General features: G+C 36.6%; 1 protein-coding gene across 1 annotated transcript in view; it reads right to left on the bottom strand.

Moving 5' to 3' along the window:
• Window positions 1–22,563, bottom strand: part of Wdr7 (WD repeat domain 7) — a 301,023-nt gene that overhangs the window by 183,929 nt on the left and 94,531 nt on the right. The window contains 3 exon segments of the mRNA XM_028857247.2: window positions 12,428–12,551; window positions 14,272–14,390; window positions 17,005–17,100. Of these exon segments, the coding sequence (XP_028713080.1) occupies window positions 12,428–12,551; window positions 14,272–14,390; window positions 17,005–17,100 (339 nt within the window).

Below are 22,563 nucleotides of genomic sequence, written 5' to 3'. Positions count from 1 at the left end.
AGACAGAAAAATTCACAGAAACTTTCCTATATTTAATAAATATTGGAGAAAGTTACCCAAATTAGCAGACTTACCATCATCCAAACAATTAAGTCAAATGAATAAAAAGTGTTATAGGAGCTTGTCAAACTGATAATGGCTATTTTAAGATGACTATCGTCAAATTATATCATAGTAGTATATATAAGGGGAAAAGCTTCAAAGCCATAAATGGCTCATCTATATCTGAGGGTTTGTCATATTTCAAATCAAAATAATGAAGCACACTTCAAAGTATGTAGGGTAGTCAAAAATGTCTCGTGCTTCCAGGAAACAGCTTTTCAGACTGTAATGTCAAACCCATCATGACAAGTAATGCTAGTAGGTACAAACTATCATGCAGCACTGTGAAGAGTACTGTATTTGCTGGGTAAGTAGTAAGAATGTATTGTCAAAAATATTGTACACAATCACAGGGGTCACAAAAAAACCAAAGTTAATCTGCATTGAAAACAAAATTTAGTGAGTTGTTGTCTATATATAATAAAGTTTATACTAACTCTCCACTAACACTCTCTCTCTCTCTCTCTCTGTAGTCGGAAGGTTTCTCTGGTTCTGCCAGGCCCCGCAGTCCCACTCAGTCCAGCGGTCCTGGAGCCACTTATAAAATAATCACTCAGAGGCTCAATATTAATTGTAAATTATATGGCCTATGGCTCAGGCTTCTTACTAGCTAGATCTTATAACTTAACCCATTTCTATTAATCTGTAAGTTGCCACATGGCCATAGCTTAGCAGCACTTTCACATGTTGCTTCTCCTGGAGGTGCTGGGGTTTCTCTAGACTCCACTTTTCTCTTTCCTATCTCTCTTCTTCAATTTCCCACCTGTCTCTATGCTGCCTTGCCATAGGCCAAAGCAGCTTATTTATTAACCAATGGAACAACATATATTCACAGCATACATTAAGACATCCCCCAGCACTTCCTCTTTTCTGTCTAATCAAAAAGGAAGGTTTTTAACTTTAACATAGTAAAATTATATATAATACAACAGTTATCAAGCAAGAATTACAGTTATCACATCTAGTCTATTTGTATTTGGTGTGTTCCGTGGCTTTGCCAGTCTCTTGGCATGTTGCTCCTTGGGCAGCAGGCTGGCGTCTCTCCTGCCTCTGCTTTCTTCTTTCTGTCTCTGTCTTGGATTTTCTGCCTGGCTATAGCATGACTCACCATAGGCCAGAGCAGCTTCTTTATTAACCAACCATAGCAACACATATTCATAGCATACAGAAAGATATCCCCCAGTATTTCTCTCTCTCCTCTATACTGTTAGTATAAGCACATACATGGATGTGGCATGTGTATGATACAGAAAATAATTTGTTTGAGTAACATGGCATTAGTGAATAGAGCAATGAGTTTCAAAAAGGTGCTGCAAAGGTTACAAGAGGCAAAAACAGCAAGCTGATTTCAATGCACAAGAAATGTAGCATTTCTGGGCCTAGGAGTTAAGTCAGCACATGAAGATATTTGCCACCAAGCCTAATGACATGAGTTTAATCCCAGGACTCACATGACACAAGAATCACCTCCCCTCCTGAATGTTGTTCTCCCACCTCCACAACTATCACATTAATTAAAATAAATACAAATGTAATTAATGTAACATACGTCCATTAAGAAAAAAAGAGTTTTAAATGCCCGGAAAGAATTATTTTATATTTACTACCTAAAATATTTGAAAAGTGCAAACCTCTCTTTTTATAACAAAGAAAACAATGACAAATGTTCTCTCTGGTGGACAAGGTGCCAGATCTTCTGCTCTCCACATTCGGTTTAATCTCACCTCAGTAATCTGGTTCAGCAAATTAGAACTCAACCTCAGAAAAGTCCTGTTAAAATGCCATTTTAATCTCAAGGTATTGCCATCTGCTCGGAAATCACAATGAAAAAGCATAGACCAGTGATTGAGTTGGGGATGAAATTAGGATGTTCATATCATCTTCCAAACTTCATTCTATCTCACCTTTCCTCTGATAACCATCATGCTAGAGCACCCTCTATTCCATATGAGCTCCATACTCCCATGTGGAAGTTTGTCTCAGACTCACAATCATACCTTAAAAACAGGAGACACCTAGTGACCTGTAGGTGGCTATAAGTAGTTTATGAAAGTGACCCTAGGACTATGAAAAGCCATGACAGTTTAAAGCTATGAATGCTACGCTATCTAGAACTGGAAGTGCAGTTTCCCTCCAGTTTGTGGCTCTGATCATGATAGCATTTGTTTGAAAACGAACCCTAACTTAAGAGCAGACTTTTTTTTAATTTAAGAAAAACTGTTTAGGCTAGATTGCTGGAGCCCATTTAGGCTTTACCCAGCAGGTCTGCATAAAAAGGATGATTGGACCACAGGCCCGAGTACCAGGTGTCTGAGATGGTCTGCACTTGGCTGTACGGGGGGTGGGGAGCGGTGGGGGTGTCTTTTGTCCCACCCCTTGGCATTCCTTTAAAAACCCTAAGGCAGAGACAGTCAAGGCTGAAGGATTAGGATCCAGGCCATCCTGAGGTTGTCCTGTATTTTCTATCTGTTTATCTGCCCTCTATACTTCTAAATAATATTTCCTGCTGCTCCTACTCTATAGTACTCTGGGGGAAAGTGGGGGTGGGATGGCCCCCCACACTAGATATAGTGGCGCATGCTTTTAATCACATTCCATGGGGAGCGGAGGGAAAAGGCAGGCTGATCTCGGTGTGTTTGAGGCCAGACTGGTCTACATAGGAAATTTTGGGTTATCAAGGGCTATTTAGTGAGTCTGTTTCAAAAAAGAAAAGCAAAATTTTTTTAAAATCTGAGTAATCTATTCTAGACACATCCTACCAATGAATAAGAAAAGTCTTCTTCATGTCTGAGATATTAAGATAACTAAAAAATAAGCTAATTTATATCTTTGTACCTACAAACTATGACTGAAGTTGTCTAATTATACTTAGCTACTAAAACAGAAATAGTTTTTAAAGGAATCCTTTTTAAAAATGTTCATTTTTATTACTTTTAAATATATAACCATGTGTAAGCGCATGAGAGAGAGAGAGAGAGACAGAGAGAAAGAGAGACAGAGAGAGAGATTTGTGTACATGAGTGAGGTGCCATAGGAAGCCAAAGGCATGGAAATTCCCTGGAGCTGAAGCTACAGAGTTGACCTGATGTGGGTGATGGGAACCAAACTCCAGCCTCTTCAGTAGAACCTACAGGACTAGGTACTTCTTAGTGGTTGAGTCATCTCTATAGCCCCAAACATGGAGGTTAATCATGTTCTTAAATTATCAAAAATGTTAATGACTAAAGAACCATTCATCCTCTTCCACATCTGTTCTTCAAGCTGGATCTTCTTTAGTCTAAGAACATTTCAAATGTAAGTCTCACCAGAATTTCCAGCAAATTATAAAGTCCCTCGACAGGATTATAAAAGATCACCGTGACTATAGACGTGGCATCAACTATGGGACACGTTTTTAAAACAACAACAATAAGAGGTGACTGTGGATGTTTTCATCTCTAAATCAAGCAAAGAAAATCTTTGTAAGTGATGGGTTAGCTTTATAGAAGAAACAGAAAATATGTATGGGAAAATTACAAAAACACTAAGTACTGTTACAGATGACTGGATTGGCATTTAACAGGCTGAAAGAAACCAGATCAATCTCAATCTTGCTGGGGTCAATTCGGGTGTTCAAACAAAAAGAAATTTTTTCCTTTACATTTGTGTGCTAGAAGGGCTAGAAATATTAACAAAGTCTACAAATGTCATGTACAATGAGCCATTTAATACATATTCATATCAAAATATGCTTAATAAACCCAGCAAATGAATTAAGTCAGTAGAGCAACATCACTAGAGAGTAATAAAGGACAGAATACTGTATAAAAATGCAGAGGGAGTGGGACGGAAAGGTATTAGGCAAAGATATTTAGTGTAGTTGGAGAACTTTAACATGTTAATAATATAGAACAAAAACTACCATTAGCTAGTATTATATTCATGGCAGAAAACAGGGCAGCAGGCACGGTGCTGCAGAAGCAGCCGACAGCCTTATCCACAAGTAGGAGGCAGACAGAAAGAACTAAGTGAGAAGGGTGTTGACTTTTGAAACCTCACAGGCCATTCCCAGGGACACACCTCCTCCCACAAGGCAACACTTTCTAATCCTTCCCAAACAGTTCCACCAGCTGGGGACCAAGTATTCAAATAGATGAGCCTACAGGGACCATTCTCATCCAAAATTTATATTTAAACCTTCCTGGAACACTTGCTCTATTAGAAAAACATGTTCCAGTGTTCACAGGAATGTCTTTGTTTTATTTCCATTAGCATTATAAATTTTTGTCTTCAGCAAATGTGTAAGAGAACGATGACACAAATCAATACCATCTTCTTCGCAGTGAGTGATATTAGGTCATTTATTATCACAAAGGCCACTAGAATCTCAGCTGAAGATATTACCAGGCATTTCACTTAAGCATCACTTTAAAAAAGAATGTATCAAAGGTTGAGTGGGTGGTTCACTTTTATAAAACAGTCTCCACAGGCTTAAGTGCTTCCATGCTTACAGCCAGTAGTAAAAGTGCACACATATCTCACAGAAAGCCATGTACACCTCCCAGGTGTCTGAACATAGACTGCAGATCTGGGAGAAGCTTGGCTGCACTGTATTGAAGAAATAGTGATGAGGGCAGACTTGTGAAAGAGAAAAAGAAGGAAATTACCAAAATTATTGTACGTCAAATAGCTTTAGGTCAAATAGCTCTGCAGAAGAGACCTGAATGGAATGAGATGGAGAGAGACACGTAAGGAAGCCCACACTAGGAGGTGCCACACTTCCTCACTGCTCTAGGGAACAAGTGGTTGATTCCGTCATCTTTCACACCTTCCTTTGTTCCATACCATGGTAAACTGTCAGGGGGCTCCTCTGGTGATCACAAAGCAGCCTGGACTCTGATGGCAGAGTGGACAATGTTGATCCTCAGAAGCATGCACTCACTCAAATAATGCTGCCAAGTTCCCAGCCCACAACATGACTTGATTACACAGTTTCTTTTGTATTGCTTAAACTAGATCTGAATTCCAACCTACACAAAAACACTTTCATTTTTAACTGGCCATTTTACTACTCTAGCTTCCAAGACTACTGAATACATAAAAGAAAAATCACTAGAATATCAAATAATGCCTCAAGAAACATGTCAAATAGATGGGATATTCTTTTGAATAGCTATGGCTCTTAAAGTAGAAATTCCATTAGACTGGTGGCCAAACACAGATAGGCAGAATCATTTATTGTTGTTAAATATATGATCAGTCTAGAGCATTTAAATTTAACCTCAACTCCTATGACATTCCAGAGAAAAAAGGAGGAAGAAATACTTCATTCCCAATGAAACACTGTAAGCAAATGCAATATATAGTGTACTTTGAATAAATACAGTTTATCTGGAGATAAAAGCCTTTCTGCCTCCCAGTGTACAGAAGAGGCTTATACATATGGAACTCATGTAAGATGATTATAGTTTCTTCAGATTGCCATGAAAGAACCATGCCCTTTAATCCCAAACTGATTTATGAAACAGGAAATCTAAGAGGTATTTAACCAAACAAATTTCCCTTTATTTCACCAATTTTAATTAGTATATTATTGCTTAAAAAGAAAGATATCTAATGCCACAAAATCCCCCAAAGGTGATCTGGGCAGGCATAGAGTGAGGGCCCAACAAGACACTTAGTCTAAAGCTCTGTCAGGTGGCTTTCCATCTCACAGCCTTCACTCTTGGCCTCACCAAATATTTAACTAGAATAAGCTTGATTACCTGGCTTCCCTATTTCCACAGTAGTACGAACAGCAAATCAGAAATCAGGGAAGAATCCATCAGGAGTGAAATGAAACAGCTCAATAGCAATAAAAATTCATCACAATTACTAAACAATAAAAAGACAGAGAAGGAACGATTCTAAGAAATATAATCTTAATGCAAGAGGCACACCAATCTAAGATGTCTTTATCAAGAGGCTATCTGTGACAAGCAAGCAGCAGCCACTCGCCAACACGGCCTGAAATGACAGCATCTGCATAGAGTAGGTGTTTTTTAAAAATATTTCTACCAAAAATAGACTTGTATAAATATCCTGAGCATCTATTTAGTTATTTTAAAAATTCTCATAAATATTCTGAGCATCTATTTAGTTATTTTAAAAATTCCCAGTATCCAGAAAAATCATACCCCTAAGATGGTTATCTCTGGAAGTTCTAAACATACAAGACAAATGTAAAGAAAAGAGAGAAAACAGAAAGGGAGAGAGGGAAGGCGAGTAAGGCTATGTAGTTTAAGGCCTTTGAGAACTGGGGCCAGATTCAGTTAAATCCTATGTGTCAAGCCCTTCCTAGTCTCTCCCAGTGTCTTCCCACCACAAATCCCGGCATTATCTGCCCTCTAGAGAACACACTAACATCAGGAATATTTCACCAGCTACACTTTCTATACATCTGACACATACATCACCATCTTATCTTCGTGTCTATTGTTGGTCCATCCACATTTGTGGCCAGAGTGACTACTACTTTATAATTACCAGGCTAAAAGGAGGTATTACAGTATGGCTTTTTGGAAGTCAAACCCAAAACATTTACTAAGTGTGTCTTTTGTCAAACAAAGAAATCCTATTGTTTACAAGGTTGAGTAAAAGAGGAGCCTGATCCTGGCAATTTAACATAAAAGGAAGCTTAAAAAGCAGGGACTTGAAGAGAACAAAGGATTAAGCCTTCTGATAATATCAATACGTATTAAACACAAGGTGTTACACATTGTTCTATCCATATCTAAGAAGAAAACCTTACAAATTAATACTACACTAGCCAGAAGTGTATAAACTCACAGCAGACATGCATTAGGAGACATTTTTCATTTATATAATAAGAGTGAATTTTATGTGTCTAATGTTTCTGAAGCTGGAAGAGATGAGCACTGTGAGCAAGCAGAACACAATGTATGAGATATAATTACGCTTGTGACCTAATGCCCCTTGAGGTCAAACTGTATTACAGGCCAGAAGAAATCAGGACCCATCAGCATTTACTTCAGAGAAGTCACCGACTGGAATGAAGGGCAAATGTGGGCATATTTCATAAACCAGCAGGTGCTTGACCTCATAAAAAAGTCAATTATCAAATGCTACATGTAGAATGTCACAAGTAAGAAATATATAAAAGTAGGTTCTGCAAAACATCTTTAATTCAAAATTAATCTCAGGCAGCATTTATCTTTATCTACACTGTAATTTAAAAAATTTAAAAAATAATATTAATCCCTTTTAGTAAAATTATTAGACTTCTATAAAAATGTATTAGAACATAAAAGTGATACCCCACACACAAATGATGACTCAGAAAGGGTGTACACTATTTCCATAAGTCAGTGTTAAAGAATGTATGCTGTATTTAGCATTGGAATAGGAAACATAGTGCAACTAATATTAGCTTTCCTACCAAGAGGTTGGAAGCAAAAATTTACATGTTTTTGATATTTACAAAGGATGAAACAACAACTTTTGACTGGTTCAAGACAAAACTCAATCACCTGAAGCAAGTTTCATGCCACTCAATAACTGAGGCCTTTGGGGTCCTCTGAAAATTTGTGGCTATCAGTTAAGGCAGGTTGCTGATGCTTTTTCTTCCCCAGTGACTGCCGTCTACTGTCAGGCTCCCCGGGAGGTGTACATTTAAAGGACTGCGGAGGCAGCAGGACAAGGAAAGCAAAAGCAGAACAAGTACAGGGATAGGAAGGGCTGAGCTGCCCATGCTCACTACTTACATTATGTAGACTGGTTGCTCTGCACAAGGTTTCCACTAACGCTCTCACGAAACTCAAGAAAAGCACCCGCCCTTGGCCCACCATTGCCTTTCCTGTCACACAAACCTACAAACAGCTTTTTGTTGTGCTATTATACACCATACCCACATAAAATGCAGAGGGTATTATCCACATGGCCAATTGGCATTGTTTTATTCTCAGCCCAATCCCTTCCTGACAGTGAACTTAGAGGAAGCTGCTATTGACTTAACCTGCATCTCAAAGATAAAAGGTCATCATAGTCCAAGAAGGATATTTTGTGGTATCAGGGAAATAATTAATAAAGGTACTCTTCTGCAAACAGCAGGCATAACTTAGGCACTTGCACGTCTTTAAATACATAGATTGGTTAAATTAGAGGACAACTGCAGTGTGCTTTCCAGATAGGCTCTTTAACATGTTCTCTATTTCAGTAACTGTGATTCCCATGCCAGAAGTAGGTTCTGTTTGTAAAACCATGCTTTAAAACTTGCAGTGATGGTCATCTCCACAAACACCGGCGGCGGCGATGGTGGAAGGGACTTCACTGCAAGCAGGTGGACAGCAGGTGTGGGCTGTCCACCAGCTGCCTCCATAACCTTTTGATCCCCTAGGACAGAAAATCTGTTCAACAGCCCTATGTGGTCATTCCTCATTTGTGAAACTCTTTCTTCTCCTTTAATACGTTCAGAAGCCCGATTCCTTTAGCTTCCCCTTTATTAAAACAGAAAGCTCTCAATAAAAGAAAGTAAAACTAATTCTACACTCAGCATTACAGTTCCAGAATTGATTAACATATTGAATCAAAAGTTGATAATGTGTGATGTTTTACTTATGTTTAGTAGAATGTATGGCTGTTTATCCTTACACACACAAACACACACACACACACACACACACACAATTACAATAGGGAATAAAATTAAATTTTAGATAATCCAGCATTCACTTAACTTTTTAAGACCTCAAAACTAGTATTCTTAAGTAAAAAATATTTAATTACAAAAAGAGAAAAATTTAAATTTAATGAAGAGCAAACTACTTTATTTTTAAACAATAACAAGAAATACCAGAGAGCCCTTTCCTAACAGTGATTTTTCTGCCTCACTTTGTGCTTCAGTTAAACATAACATGACTGGGAAAGACACCATTTTATAATAGTACTAGGCAAGCCAAATGTCTAGTCTATTTATTCTTACACATTGGCCTCAGTTAAGATCTAAAGATGCTGGAGTAAGCCAGATAGTATAAACAGAGGGTAAGAAAAATGAGCTTTGGAGTCTAGCAGTCACTTAAGTGACTGAAGGGCCTTCAGAAAATTTTCCAGTCCCCTTAGCCTAATTACCTCATGTGAAAGAAAACAAAATACAGGGTATGACAACAACAGCATCTATTTTACCAGGTTATCAAAATGCTTAAATTAAGAAGCAGAGACCTTGCAAATACTTAGCAAAAGTCTGATACAAAGAAAGTTCCCACATAATGGTGGTCATTATCACTCTGTTTATATTATCCTCTCTGGACCCACTAACAGACACCTCACAACACATGCATTTCTACCATTGCTTTGGGGAATAACCAGAGGCTATATTATGCTTTCAATCTGTAGCTAAGCCATTCTCTTCTTTCTAGGAGCAAAATAAAATAGCATCAGATATAACTGATTATGCCCTCTCTTTTTCCAAACTGTCAAGAGTCTAACTGTGTACTAATTGTTGATGTTGTTCTTAGATCTTTACATGCAATCACATATCAGGGCTTGGAAACTTTCTTCATTCTACCTGCCCACATTCATGTCTGGTTTCCACTTCCCTTTTTTGACAGCCTGATTTCACACTAAATAAAGATGTCTTGAAAACATTTCTGATTGTTTTTATATTTTTTATAATGCAACTTTCTTTTTAAAATAATCTACTGACAGGCAGTGGTGACACATGCCTTTAATCCCAGCACTTGGGAGGCAGAGGCAGGCGGATCTCTGTGAGTTCAAGGCCAGCCTGGTCTACAGAGCGAGATCCAGGATAGGCACCAAAACTATACTGAGAAACCCTGTCTCGGAAAAAAAAAAAAAAAGGAGAAGAAGAAGAAGAATCTGCAGTGACTTACTATTATGTAGTTTTACCTTCAACCTACTCTGGAGTACCTCACTCATAGTTTGTCCTCAACTGTGAAGTTTTTTAAATTACTTATGTGTGTGTTTATACAAATAAAATTTATTTAGATATATTTACTTATTTATAACCTATTTAAATTATATACATATGGGGTGTCTCTATGCTGAGGGCAGAGGACAACCTGAGGTGTCTTAATAGATCTTCACATTTTTTTTCAAACAAGCTTTTTCACTAAACATGGAGCTCACTGACTAAAGGCTCCCCCCGTCTCTGCTTTTCCAGGGCAACAATTACAGTAGCACACCAGGTCCTCCTGCTTGCATGGAAAGCACTTTACCAACCAGCCATGTCTCCAGACCCTTGAGGAGGTTTAACTCAGCAAGGTTTGTGACACAGATAACCACCAGAATAGACTTTCTAAAGTCAACGCTCACATCAGGAACAGAGAGCATGTTTCGGAGTACTTATTCACAAATTCCAAAGGTGGAGGTTTTTTCTTTCTTTCTTTCTTTCTTTTTCTTTCTTTCTTTCTTTCTTTCTTTCTTTCTTTCTTTCTTTCTTTCTTTCTTTCTTTCTTTCTTTCTTTCTTTCTTTCTCTCTTCCTTCCTTAACTGTTTGAAGATTTTGGAAACTTACTTTCAAATTGTTTGTTTAAATTTTTGTTGTTATATATTTTTATACTATTTTTGCAGTGCTAGGGACTGAAAGAGGAGAGCACTCTAACACTAAACTACAGTCCCCAGCTTGAAAATTTTTATTTCTTCAAAAGAATTTTAAGTCTGCTATCCTTAAAAAGTCTACATGTGTTAGAGGTCCTAAGTTATTCTTTCTTTGGGGAAGGAAAGTTTATCAGCATATGGCTTCAAGGATCCCAGTCGGTCATGGCAAGGAGGGCATGGTGGAGCTGAGCAGTTCACAGCACAGCAGAGAGGAGCAGAAAAAAAACCTGAAACTCTGCAGAGTCCCTAGATTTGGGGGTTTGTTTGTGCTGCTTGCTTGTTTTTGTTGTTGCTTTTAAATTAATAATTTTTTGTTTAAAATGTTTTACAAATTGACTCAGGAAATATCTAGGTACTCAAGTAGATAAAAGTTTAATTAGAATTGTTATCCCCTGATGTGTTAGTCACGTGAATATGTGACCACACTTGTCTCAAGTATTTGTTTACTTAACAAATCAATAGTGCTTACTGTGAGCTAGGTACCAGTCTGTACACTTAACAAGGTCAGCTCACTCCACACCCATTACAACTCTACAAAGCCTCCTGTCATCTGGATTTTTCACTGCAAAGATTGAGGCTAATACAGCTTTAGGAAATCCCCCAGGTCACACGCCTAATTAAACATCACAGGTCAGCACAGGCTGATCGAGCAACCAAGTCAGCTCTCACAGGTAACAATGTTTAAGAATCTTCCTTTTGCTTCGCTTCGTGAACAGCTTCGTGAATAGTGCATGTATGGCTAGAGTAACATGTGGGATAGGTATGATGGGGTTAGTACTCTCTACACGAATGACTGACAGAGAAAGACTCTTTAAAATCCAGGTCAAATTTCATTGTAAAATGTTTTTTAAAAGTTTAATCAAGACTTTATATTAAAAACTGAAAGTAACTAACATAAATCAAATTTTAATTTTAATCATTCACATTTTTAGAAAACAAATACTTTAATAAACTGAGGACAAACATTTTTATCAGAGAGAAAAATTATGCTAACTAATACAACCTTTTTCCAATGCACACTTAACCTAATAGCCTGAGTACAAAAATTGTATTTTCAACAAAGTTCCCCAAAAATGCAATAATTTTCCCAATTTGTTCAAATCAGAGCTATTTTAAAAGACTCATCAGCCACAACTCTTGCTAATTCTCTCTTTTCCCATTGTACACACGTGAAACTTCACTAGATCTCTGTTTTTCAAGTACTCACATAATGTTAACCTAAAAGAGGTCTCTGCACTTCGTAAGATCAATAAGGACCAAGTAGAAACCACAGGCCAACAAAACCAGAGGCAGAAGGAAAAGCTAGGGTTAAATAGGGTAGGGACTGCTTTTATTATTGGGAATTAGTTTCATAAAGAGTCAAGTCGTGTTGTGGGTGGTGGCGCACACCTTTAATCCCAGCACTTGGGAGGCAGAGGCAGGCGGATCTCTGAGTTCAAGGCCAGCCTGGGCTACAGAGTGAGTTTCAGGACAGGCTTCAAAAGCTACACAAAGAAGCCCTGTCTCAAAAAAAAAAAAAAAAATTAAGTCATTAGTGGATATTTTGGTATTTGTTATGTCTTGTTCCTTTTAACTGGCATACTCTAAACTACAAGATTCAAATAAGAAAGACCAGGATTCAAGGATCCTTCTTCTCACATCTGCTCACATCACAAAGCATGAACACTTCTGGGCCTGGCACTCTTTCCCCCAGATGCTCCAGAGGTTTTCAGAAAAGCCTGACAACACTTACGTGATATGACATGGTCCATATATTGAGGTAAATAAGGAGCCCAGGTGTCAATAGTTTCTTTTCGTCCTGCCTGCTCAATTCTTCTCAGCTCGGCCAGAAGCAGGGCCTGGGCAGCCTCTCTCACCTAACAGAATCACAGGAGCAAACGAGAAAACAAAGAAAGCGTGTAAAGTGATGTCCACAAACCACACAACTTATAGTGATGTAAAATTAGGAAACACAGAAACCGTATTTATTTACATGAGAAAAACTATAAATCAAATAAGAAGTAAGTAGATAGAATGACAGCATCTTACACATGATTCAAGACACTTTCATTCAAAAATATTTTTAAACTAATGGAGAATATTTAATCAACTTTATGTTTAAAAGGATTTCTAAAGGATTCTTCTACCCTAATACAGCATCTTCAATTATTAAATTTCCATGTAACTATTATTGTTTTTTAAAAAATTAAATGTTAGGAGGAATAAATTGTTTTCCCTGATACCCAAAAGAAACTTAACCTTTTCTAGTAAATTCTTTACCTACTACAATTTTGCTTGGAGCTAAGGGAAGGTGGTAAGGATGGGCAAACACGTTAAAGCCATTCACTGAATAATAATGTGTGAGTCAACAGGCCAGAGTGATGACAGAGGTCTCCAAAAAATTGTTTCTTGATTTGAAATTTACATTTCACCAAGCCTTTTTAATATTTGTTATCTACTTTATCACATCAACATTGCCTCAAGCATTGATCTTTTATATAATCCAATAGGTATAAATCCACATGATTCACATATACCTAGACACAAACAAAATGGGTAAATAGATTCCTGTGTAACCTCTTTCAGTTCTATAGAGGGAGTCATTTTTCAAAATCATATCAATTTTTCTTTCAATTGGCTATGCATTTTATTTATTTTGCAGTTTAATTTCAGTTTTGTTTAACAGAAATACTACAGGCCTAAGCCCAAAGAAGCTACTCTATTTTTAAGCAAAGTACCAATCAATTTATTCAATTTATTAACTATAACTTAAGGGATAACTCAGCTTCATCTAAAGAAGAGTTTGAGCAAAACATTCTTTATAAGTATATTGTCTTTTAAAGTGAATTACAAGGTTATTCAATGAAAACTTGAGTATACTTCAGTTCTGTTGGGAGCCGAGTGAACAGAGACCAGAACAGGCAAATATCTTAAAGTATTACAATGCTTCAGTCAACAACAGGCCAGATATACAGAGGTCCTGTCAAGTTACTTCTCAATGACATCATGGTCATTGAGTATACTTACATACAATCTATGATGTTCACGCAGCAAAACTGCCTAGTAACATGTGTGTTCTTATGAGAATTACATTATTGTCTCTACTTTATAAATGATCTCCACATAGAATAAGCAAAGTATCCAGGGTCACAAAGTTAGTAACTGCTGTCACCAACACATAATTCAGTTCTTTTTTAATTCCAAAGACTGTCTTGTTTTACTATAACGCAGGACCTTCCATTGGTCTCTGACTACTCACTTGGAATTTGATGGAAGGGATTACTGAATATGCAATCATCGGAGAGGTGGTTATATGTCTTTGTCATATGGGTGCATTATCTCTACATAAATCAATACTTAAGAAATAACTCTTCAAAGTATGTGGAACTTTTAATGAAATACTCAATGAATTTTTAAAAGTAAATAAATAAACAAGCTAGAACATTTACTGTTTACTAGAGAAACAAAGGAGAAAAAACGTGGAAATCTTGAATCCATATTTTCCATAATGGAATGAGTAAGTGATAAGGACAAATGAGATAAACATTACATATGTTTACTGAAGTATTTTTATCTTCCTTATGACCTCAGCATTACCTCCAAGCATCGATCTTGCCATCGCCGAGCCAGCATCTCCAGAAGAGGAGGCCTAAATTTATCCAGGCCCAGCAAGTCAGGCAGCATAACACAGTGCATGGCCGCTAACTGGCTCCATCCTATCAAAAGGTGACACACAGATGACTTTAGACATCGTGATATTCTCCAGGAAATATAAAGTTTTTATTTATGTATATTTATGAAATTATGTTATAAATCATTTTACTTTAATATTATTATTATGTATTAAAACATCATGAAATTTATTTCATCCCTCAGTCATGCATTTGTGACCTATAAGAACTGTGAAGATTTTAAAACCAATAAAAACAATTTTCCATACAAAGTTTTGCCAAATTTTCTTCTTCTTCTTTTTTTTTTTTTTTTTTTTTTTGTCAGAGCTGAGGACTGAACCCAGGGCCTTGCGCTTGCTAGGCAGGCACTCTACCACTGAGCTAAATCCCCAACCCCAGCCAAATTTTCAAAGAAAACATATTTCTAGAAAGATTTTTCTAAAATGAACATGTTAGAAGATGGGAAAGGATAGAAATAAACACATGTGAGAGCTATCTATACATGTGACCTTGATGCCATGTAGAAGGGCATTCACACAGGTATCCATCATAGGTCCAGTCACTGAAGGCATTGTTCTGGGTGCTGCCAACAGACCAGCCAACAGGGTTGCCTTCCCTTCTCTGTCAGGGGCTTTAAAAACATAGTTACTGAGCCCTCTTACTAAAGGAATCAGAAATCGTCACAATCAGAGCTAAAATAGCAAAATGTCAAATTTTAAAAGAAAAGTGAATGAAGACATTCTACACAATTAAAAATTTGACAATTTAAAATTTACAGTCTTAAACATCACTGATTCCAACTTAAAGAAAATTATTTTTTCCAAATTTCTGATTCTTGATATGAAATCTAATTATTTGACAAAGACATGTTATCTACCACTGTACTAGTATACAGATTTAATGAGTTATTTCACAACTGTGCAAAACTGTATAGATAGTGAGTTATCTATGAGGTCATTATTAGCTCATAGTATTTTGCCGTTTTTTCCAAAGGATAACATCTAAAGACAAATAATCAAGAATGGGTGAAAACTCATTCTCTATCATTTATAATATATTATCTGTGAGCACAAAAATTTAACAATTCTGTGCTTTGAAAAAAATTAAAACTGTATTCTTCTAAATTAATAATGAAACCCTATGATAAAATATAATCTCTGAAATTGTTAAAAAGAGAGAGATGAGTCACCTACTTAAAGATTCATCCATTCAGTAAAGAAAATCAACTGATAACAAATATGTAATTGCATTAATTTAGGTAATGGACATACATTTCATATTGAAATTTATAGCACATGTATGTATATATATATATATATATATGTAGATACATATATATCACTAATGAATAATTTCTTAGTATTTTTAATGTTTCATAGATACATCTTAATGAACTACTTACGAGTTAGCTTTAACACATGAGGATTCTTACAAACGCCTTACAGCATATTTTAAATTAACGACTATTTTTTTAAAATGGCTCAACAAATATTATTCTAATTCTTCTGATTCAGCCTTCACATTCAAACTTTAGCATAGTCATCTGACAGGGAAACCAGACAAACAGTGATATTGCCATTTCGGGTTCCATTCTGTCTTCCCTGGGAAGCACTACTTGTAACAGGGCTCTGTGCTTCTCAAGCAATCTAACATTCCCTTCGGTTGAATGGCCTTGCAATATTAGCTTTGGCGAAGAGTCAGAATCGTTTTCAGTGATACTTTAGATTTTTGTAAAGTTCCTCCTTTTTATTTTACACAAACTAAAAGGTCAAGACCATACTGGAGAGAGTGAATAAAACATAGAAATCATGAGCCCATTACATTCCAGGTTTAAATAATGCTAAGAGGGGACGGAACAGCAAATGTTTGCATATTCCATTAGCAATTTCAGAGCTCAGATTATTTTCCATCTGTGTGACCACACAACAAGAAGGATCTGCTAGCCCAACTGAACCCAAAGTCTTAAATTACAGATTTCTGTGCCTCTGCCTAAAGCAGAAACAGTACAAGAATAGGAGAATTCTTTTTTTTTTTTTTTTGGTTTTTCGAGACAGGGTTTCTCTGTGTAGCTTTGCGCCTTTCCTGGAGCTCATTGTAGCCAGGCTGGCTTCGAACTCACAGAGATCCACTGCTCTGCTCGAGTGGGATTAAAGGCGTGCGCAACCAACGCCCGGCTAAATAGGAGAATTCTTATCGGCTTATGTAATCAATCTGAAGACTTTCAGAGAGAATGTAAATTAACAGACTCACTCATCTTTTGCTAGAGCATATGGTTGCATAAGATAGCACATTGTATCTCTCACACACTAATTGTACATATAAAATAAATTCTCGTTAATGCCACAAATCAAGTGGCAAAAACCACTATGACAAACAGTCCACCTTTTAACCAAGACTTCACAACCAAGCTTAGCATCCCTGCCTTCCTGTGACTGTGGAGGTGATTGCAGACATGGTTTACTCTCGGCAGGAGGAACATCACATTTTTACATTTGCCACCTGGCATTGAGTTTAGCAAATAAAGTTACAAAATGGGAACCTCAGGACTCATACAAAATAAAGCAGATGGAGGTATAAATCATATTAAAAAAAGAAAGAGTAAGTTTATCAGGCCAAAGCAGAGACAGAAAGGAAGTTGATACAAAGTGAGAGAGAATACCTTCATTTACTAAAAAACAGGTATGTAAAGTGGTAGAGGCAGAGTCAGAGCCAGAGTGATCAGCGTCAGACCGAGCAGAAACGACAGGTGCAGCGGCTTGCAGAGAAAAACAGGAGAAATAAAGAGGAAAGAATTGAGGTACAGCAGTTTCTGAAAAAAAGCTCAGTATTAGTGAAGAATGAAAACAAATTAGCAAAATATAGTGAACATACAACTAAAAAATGATGTTTTAATTGGAAGGGAATGCTCATTAGAAAGTACCACAGAGATGGTGCATCATTTTGAATAGTGATCTCAAGCTAAATGGTCAAGACCATACTAGAGAGAGTGTAGTTCAACTTCCTCTTAAAGCCAACATCTTTTTTATATTATAAATCCACAATAAAACAAATCTTATAAAAACATAACCACAAAACAAGAAAAACATTAAGAATTATCAGAAATTTAATTCAGCCTTTAAAATACATGACAGAGAAAACTTTATGAGGCCTTCTTATTGTTGATGGTCTTTTTTGAACAGTTTATTTTATAATATTATGTGTAAACTATTTTGAAATACCACAAAAGAATACCCAATGGCATTTTGATTCTCTACACTTACCTAAGAACTCAATTTCAAATATACCAACTTGTAGAGAACATACACAGTATGTTATGTTGAACTCTTCTTGGAAGAATTTTAATACAGTTTCATTCCCTTTAAAAATATATGCACTAAAACTAAAATCATGAACTTCATAATTCTTATACAATGAATGAACCATTCCCCCTCCCCCAACCCAAGAAAGTTGTACTCCTAGGAAAATGTTGCAGCTTAAATTATCATATGAAAAAGCCAAAGGACCTTATGGCACACACATTCTACAACTGGAGGTCAATGTTAAGATTTAGAGGTCATCATTTGACACTTCCTTCCTATGAAAAAATTACCATATGTCATGCACAAGCATCTTCAAATTAATCCCTCTCCTTTCTTTTGTAGCTGAGCAGCAATGGGTTTGGGCTCTGAGCACAGCAGCCATTGTCTGCCGGGTGATATGTTTGCTTTTCACGCAGTGAAGCTCTTTTGTTATGATGGGACAGCTGCAGGAAAACAACAACTTTTTATAATTTTCACACAAATGTCACTCAGGCACGTGGGCGGTGACCAGTAAAACCAAGTCTGTGAACAGTAAGAGAATGGAAACCAGCTCCATACTGCTCCCACCCATGGAACTTTTATGTGGAAAACTGCAATGCTTTTTTATCATGACAGACCTGGGCTTTGTTTATTATAAACTTATGACTATTTTGTGTTATATTTATTATTTAATTACATGTCATAATATCTAAAATTTCCACTATAATCTTTAAAAGAATACCAACTAGTTAATATCCTCCACTGAATAATTTAAAATTTAAAATTTCTCTTCACTCATTTATTACCAAATTCAGTTAAAATGACCTAGATAACATTTACCTCACCATGTAAAAAGCTTATAAGCACTGGCAGCAAAGGGGGAGTCCCCTGTGGCTGAACTTCATGCCATCAAAAATGCTGAGCAGCCTGCCCTAGGGGACCCCAACAGTAGAAACAGTAGTACTAACCGTGCTTAGAGGAAACAGTAGTACTAACCGTGCTTAGAGGAAACAGTAGTACTAAACATGCTTAGAGGAAACAGTATTACTACATGTGCTTGAAGGAAACAGTAGTACTAAACATGCTTAGAGGAAACTGATTATGTATATAATGCATCTGGCTGCACTCCCGTCCGGCTAATCCTCCCTCACTACAAGGCTCTTTGAAAAATCTGTGTTAATTGTTTGATTTCACCCTAATTCTATAGGTACACTAGGATGAGAGGATGAAAAGTCATATTTGCTTGTCTTCTTAAAGCAGAAAAGTTGCAGTGCCACCTATGATTTATTGTTTCTTACACATGGAAAGAGACCTGCGTTCTGTTATTTTGCCAGGGAGGGTCGTTTAAGAAAGAACTAGTATAGCTCACAGCCTCATCAATGGCTTCCCATCCCATGGAAAATTTGATCATTATAACAAACTTGTATAATATGAGCCCATAAATATGTGCTCCAGCTTTTCTTTAAGTAGCATAAACATGTGTTTTCTGTCTGAATAGACCTTGCTTAGTTTTTATCTGAGGCTTATCCTAAACTCCATCTATCCTTTACTCCTATTGTGATATAGTAACATGTATGTGACAAAGATTAACATTTTGAATGACAAAGGCATTTCATCTTCACCTATTGGTCCAAATCTCAAAAGTCTTCTAGTTTATAAGCACAAAAATCCTTACATTTTTCACAGGGGAAAAAAGAACATCGAAAAATAAAGGCAATGCTTAAGGAAGTCAAGTTTTTCAAAGCTTAACACTGGAAAGATACAATTATTTAATGATGAATAACTTAACTAAAATATTAATGGTAATCATAATCCTGGGAAGAAGGGAGAATAGGGAAGAGAGAGAGGAGGGAGGGGAGAAGGAAGAAGAGGAGCGGGTAGGGAAAGAGGGAAAAGGAGCAAATAAAGACACTTTAGAAGCAGGAGCTCCGGAGTACCAGCACCACAGACCTACCCTGTAGACATTCGGAACTAGGTCTGGCATTATTTTCCTTCTTACACTCTTCCTTTATGTCTGTGCTGTTCTATGTCTTGTATAAATGGACATCCTATTCATTTTTCAAATCAACACACAGTATTCAAGATAAATCATTAATTTGGACTTATCTCTTCCTAAGATCTAACTGAAGTAGAAAACTAAATATTATACCTGGGAGTGGTGGTATATGCCTGTAATTCCAGCACTTAGGAGACAGGGGTAGAAGCACCAGCAGCTCAGTCATCCTTGACTATACAGCAACTTTAAAGAAGCCTAATTGATATAAGACTATGTCTCAAAAAATCAGAAACAAAACAAAGTAAAAATAAAATCAAATAATGTAACATCCCATCAGACTAGCTAGACTACATGTCCAGTGCCCCATGCAAATGTCACAATTAACAGAATAACTTTGCTATGAATGTGATAAAAATGTGAAAACAAAAACTCTAAATTGTCTTTCTAATGCCTTTTGTCATGAAAAATTCATACTTAATGTGTCCTAGTTCAGAAAAGATAATAGAGAGCTGTACTATTAATCTATTATGAACATGTGTACATTAACCATGAAGGCACTATTACAATATGGATCCCTAAACATTTTCCTGCTGGATTCAAATATAAACTCTAGTCAATCAGTGATTTTCAACAGACCAAGTCCACTGTCGTCTCTCACATGACATGTAGCATGTCCAAAAATACTGAACTACAAAGTTCCCAACTCTGCCCCTATCTGCTAAGTAGCTATCATCTTGAAACATCCACTTACCATCACCAGACTGATTCTTCGTTTTCTCAATAGACCCCAGTTTTTTAGGCTCTCTGTCACTTTGTTGTTCTTTGATCTTCTAATTTATTATACATATATTTCAATTATTTCATGGAATAAGTACACAAAAAACTAACTTTTCAAGACTATAAATGCTTGAAAATATTAGGAACCTAACTTTGTATTTGACTGATAGTTTGGAACTGTGAGCAAAAACCCCTTAAAGAGGCTGTGTCTGTTCTGGTATGCTTGTTTTTATTTTTATCTGATTTTGTTTATTATAATAATAAATTATTGTTATTATTATTGTTGTTGTTGTTTAGATGTCTGCCTGCTTTCTAATGAGAGAGAGAAAGAATATAGGTTTGGGTGGGTGGGAAAGTGGGGAGATCTAAGAGAATTTGGGAGAAGGGAAACCAATGTAAGAAGAATATATTGTATGAAAAAATTATTTTCAACAAAAATAAGTTAATTTAATTCTAAAAAATGAAGCTCATTAGAATTGTAGTATGGTGAGGAGACTGGAACATGGCAAGTCAGAGGCTAGTTGCCTTACCGTGGCCTACATCTAGCCCTCAAGACTGATGACACCTTGACCATTTCTTTGCCTGAACTAATAATACTTGTGACTAACAGACAGAACCCTATTAGAATCTACTTACTCAGCAGACCCCTAGCTGTCACCACACAAAAAGCTAAGAATGTCATCAGACATCATCTTGGGCCATAGAAAAGCTTCTCTCATATTGCTGCTACACACTCTGATGACTTATCAATATATTTTAAACTTGCCTTGATTCACAGCTTTCTTTGTTCTATAAAGTACGAAACTGTTTCCATGTTGGAACAAGGAATTCTGGGTAACCTAAATCATGTTCCTGGTCAGTCACTCCAAAATAAACTGCCTCTTATTTTAAGATGAAAGCTGTGGGTTTTGAGTCAACAGAAATAAATTATGGCAGCAGCCATGATAATTTCAAATGTAGTGTGTGTTGCTGAAGCAAGCATCATTACTACAAAAACTACTTAAACAACTTTGAAGTTTTTTGTGGACTTTTAAAACATATTATTTCTGGAGACCCTGCAAGTCATGAATAAATCCCTGCCTTAAGTAACTGCAATGGTCTTGGGAATTATGGCCATAATTGTTATGATCCATTGTTTCAGGGCATGAATAAAAAAGCATACAGCACAATGCATGGTAGGTTCTAAGTCAATCACCTACTCATAGTGTAATTTTGTACATCATGGTAGAGATCCCATAAACACATGAAAACCTTACCTCAGTAATATATGTATTTACAATCTAGACATGTTTATTTATATGTTGAGTAACAAACTAGGAAGCAATACATAACTGAACTGTCAAACATCATTAGGCAAAAAAAAAAAAAAATCCTCTATGAGAGAATTAAATAATTAATGGGAACTGGCTGTGCAAACATCCAGACAAGAGAAAGAAGTAAGGACCTACCATTTCAGAATGAGTTAGCAATCCCACAGTGATGAAATGCATAAATGCTAAGGCAGTAACATATCAAGAAGCTCATAATGCTTAAAAATTATAGTAGTGGTGCTGGAGCAATGGTTCCTGCTGCTCTTGTGGAGGACCCAAGTTCAGTTTCCAGCACCCACATGGTGGCTCACAGCCAGCTCTAACTCTAGTCCTAGAGGATCTGGCACCCTCTTCTAGCCTCTGTGGGCACTAGGCATGCATGTGGTGCACTTACATATATTCAGGCAAACATTTATATAAAAAAAAATTTAAATATCCTAAAAAATAAAGTAGCATTACTTAATCATTACTTAATCTCTGAATCATCACTAACTCACATCAGAACTGGAGTAGGCTCAGACTACAACGGTGATTCTGCTTGGTCTATAACTATAGCCAGAGGCTTAAAATCTTTTATAAAATGCCCTCATTACTAACATCAAAAATAAATAAATGAGTCTTATAAGACCAAGAATTGGGGGGAAACAATTCATTACAGTGACAGATGAATGTATATGAAAAGCTGTTAAAACTTCCCATGTCATCAATACTTATCAGATGCTTAATATACATTCCAGATACTGAGCTAAACATATGAAAACACAGAGATCTGAGAAAGCCTAAGAGCCACAGACACTCTAACTCTGGTAGAAAAGCAAATAAACCTATTAAAGCATTATGAACTCTCTCCTCTATAT

This window comes from Peromyscus leucopus, chromosome 19 (genome assembly GCF_004664715.2).
Source record: "Peromyscus leucopus breed LL Stock chromosome 19, UCI_PerLeu_2.1, whole genome shotgun sequence".
NCBI lineage: Eukaryota > Metazoa > Chordata > Mammalia > Rodentia > Cricetidae > Peromyscus > Peromyscus leucopus.
Note: the sequence above shows the minus strand (reverse complement) of the source record. Positions and strands in the feature narration are given on the sequence as shown.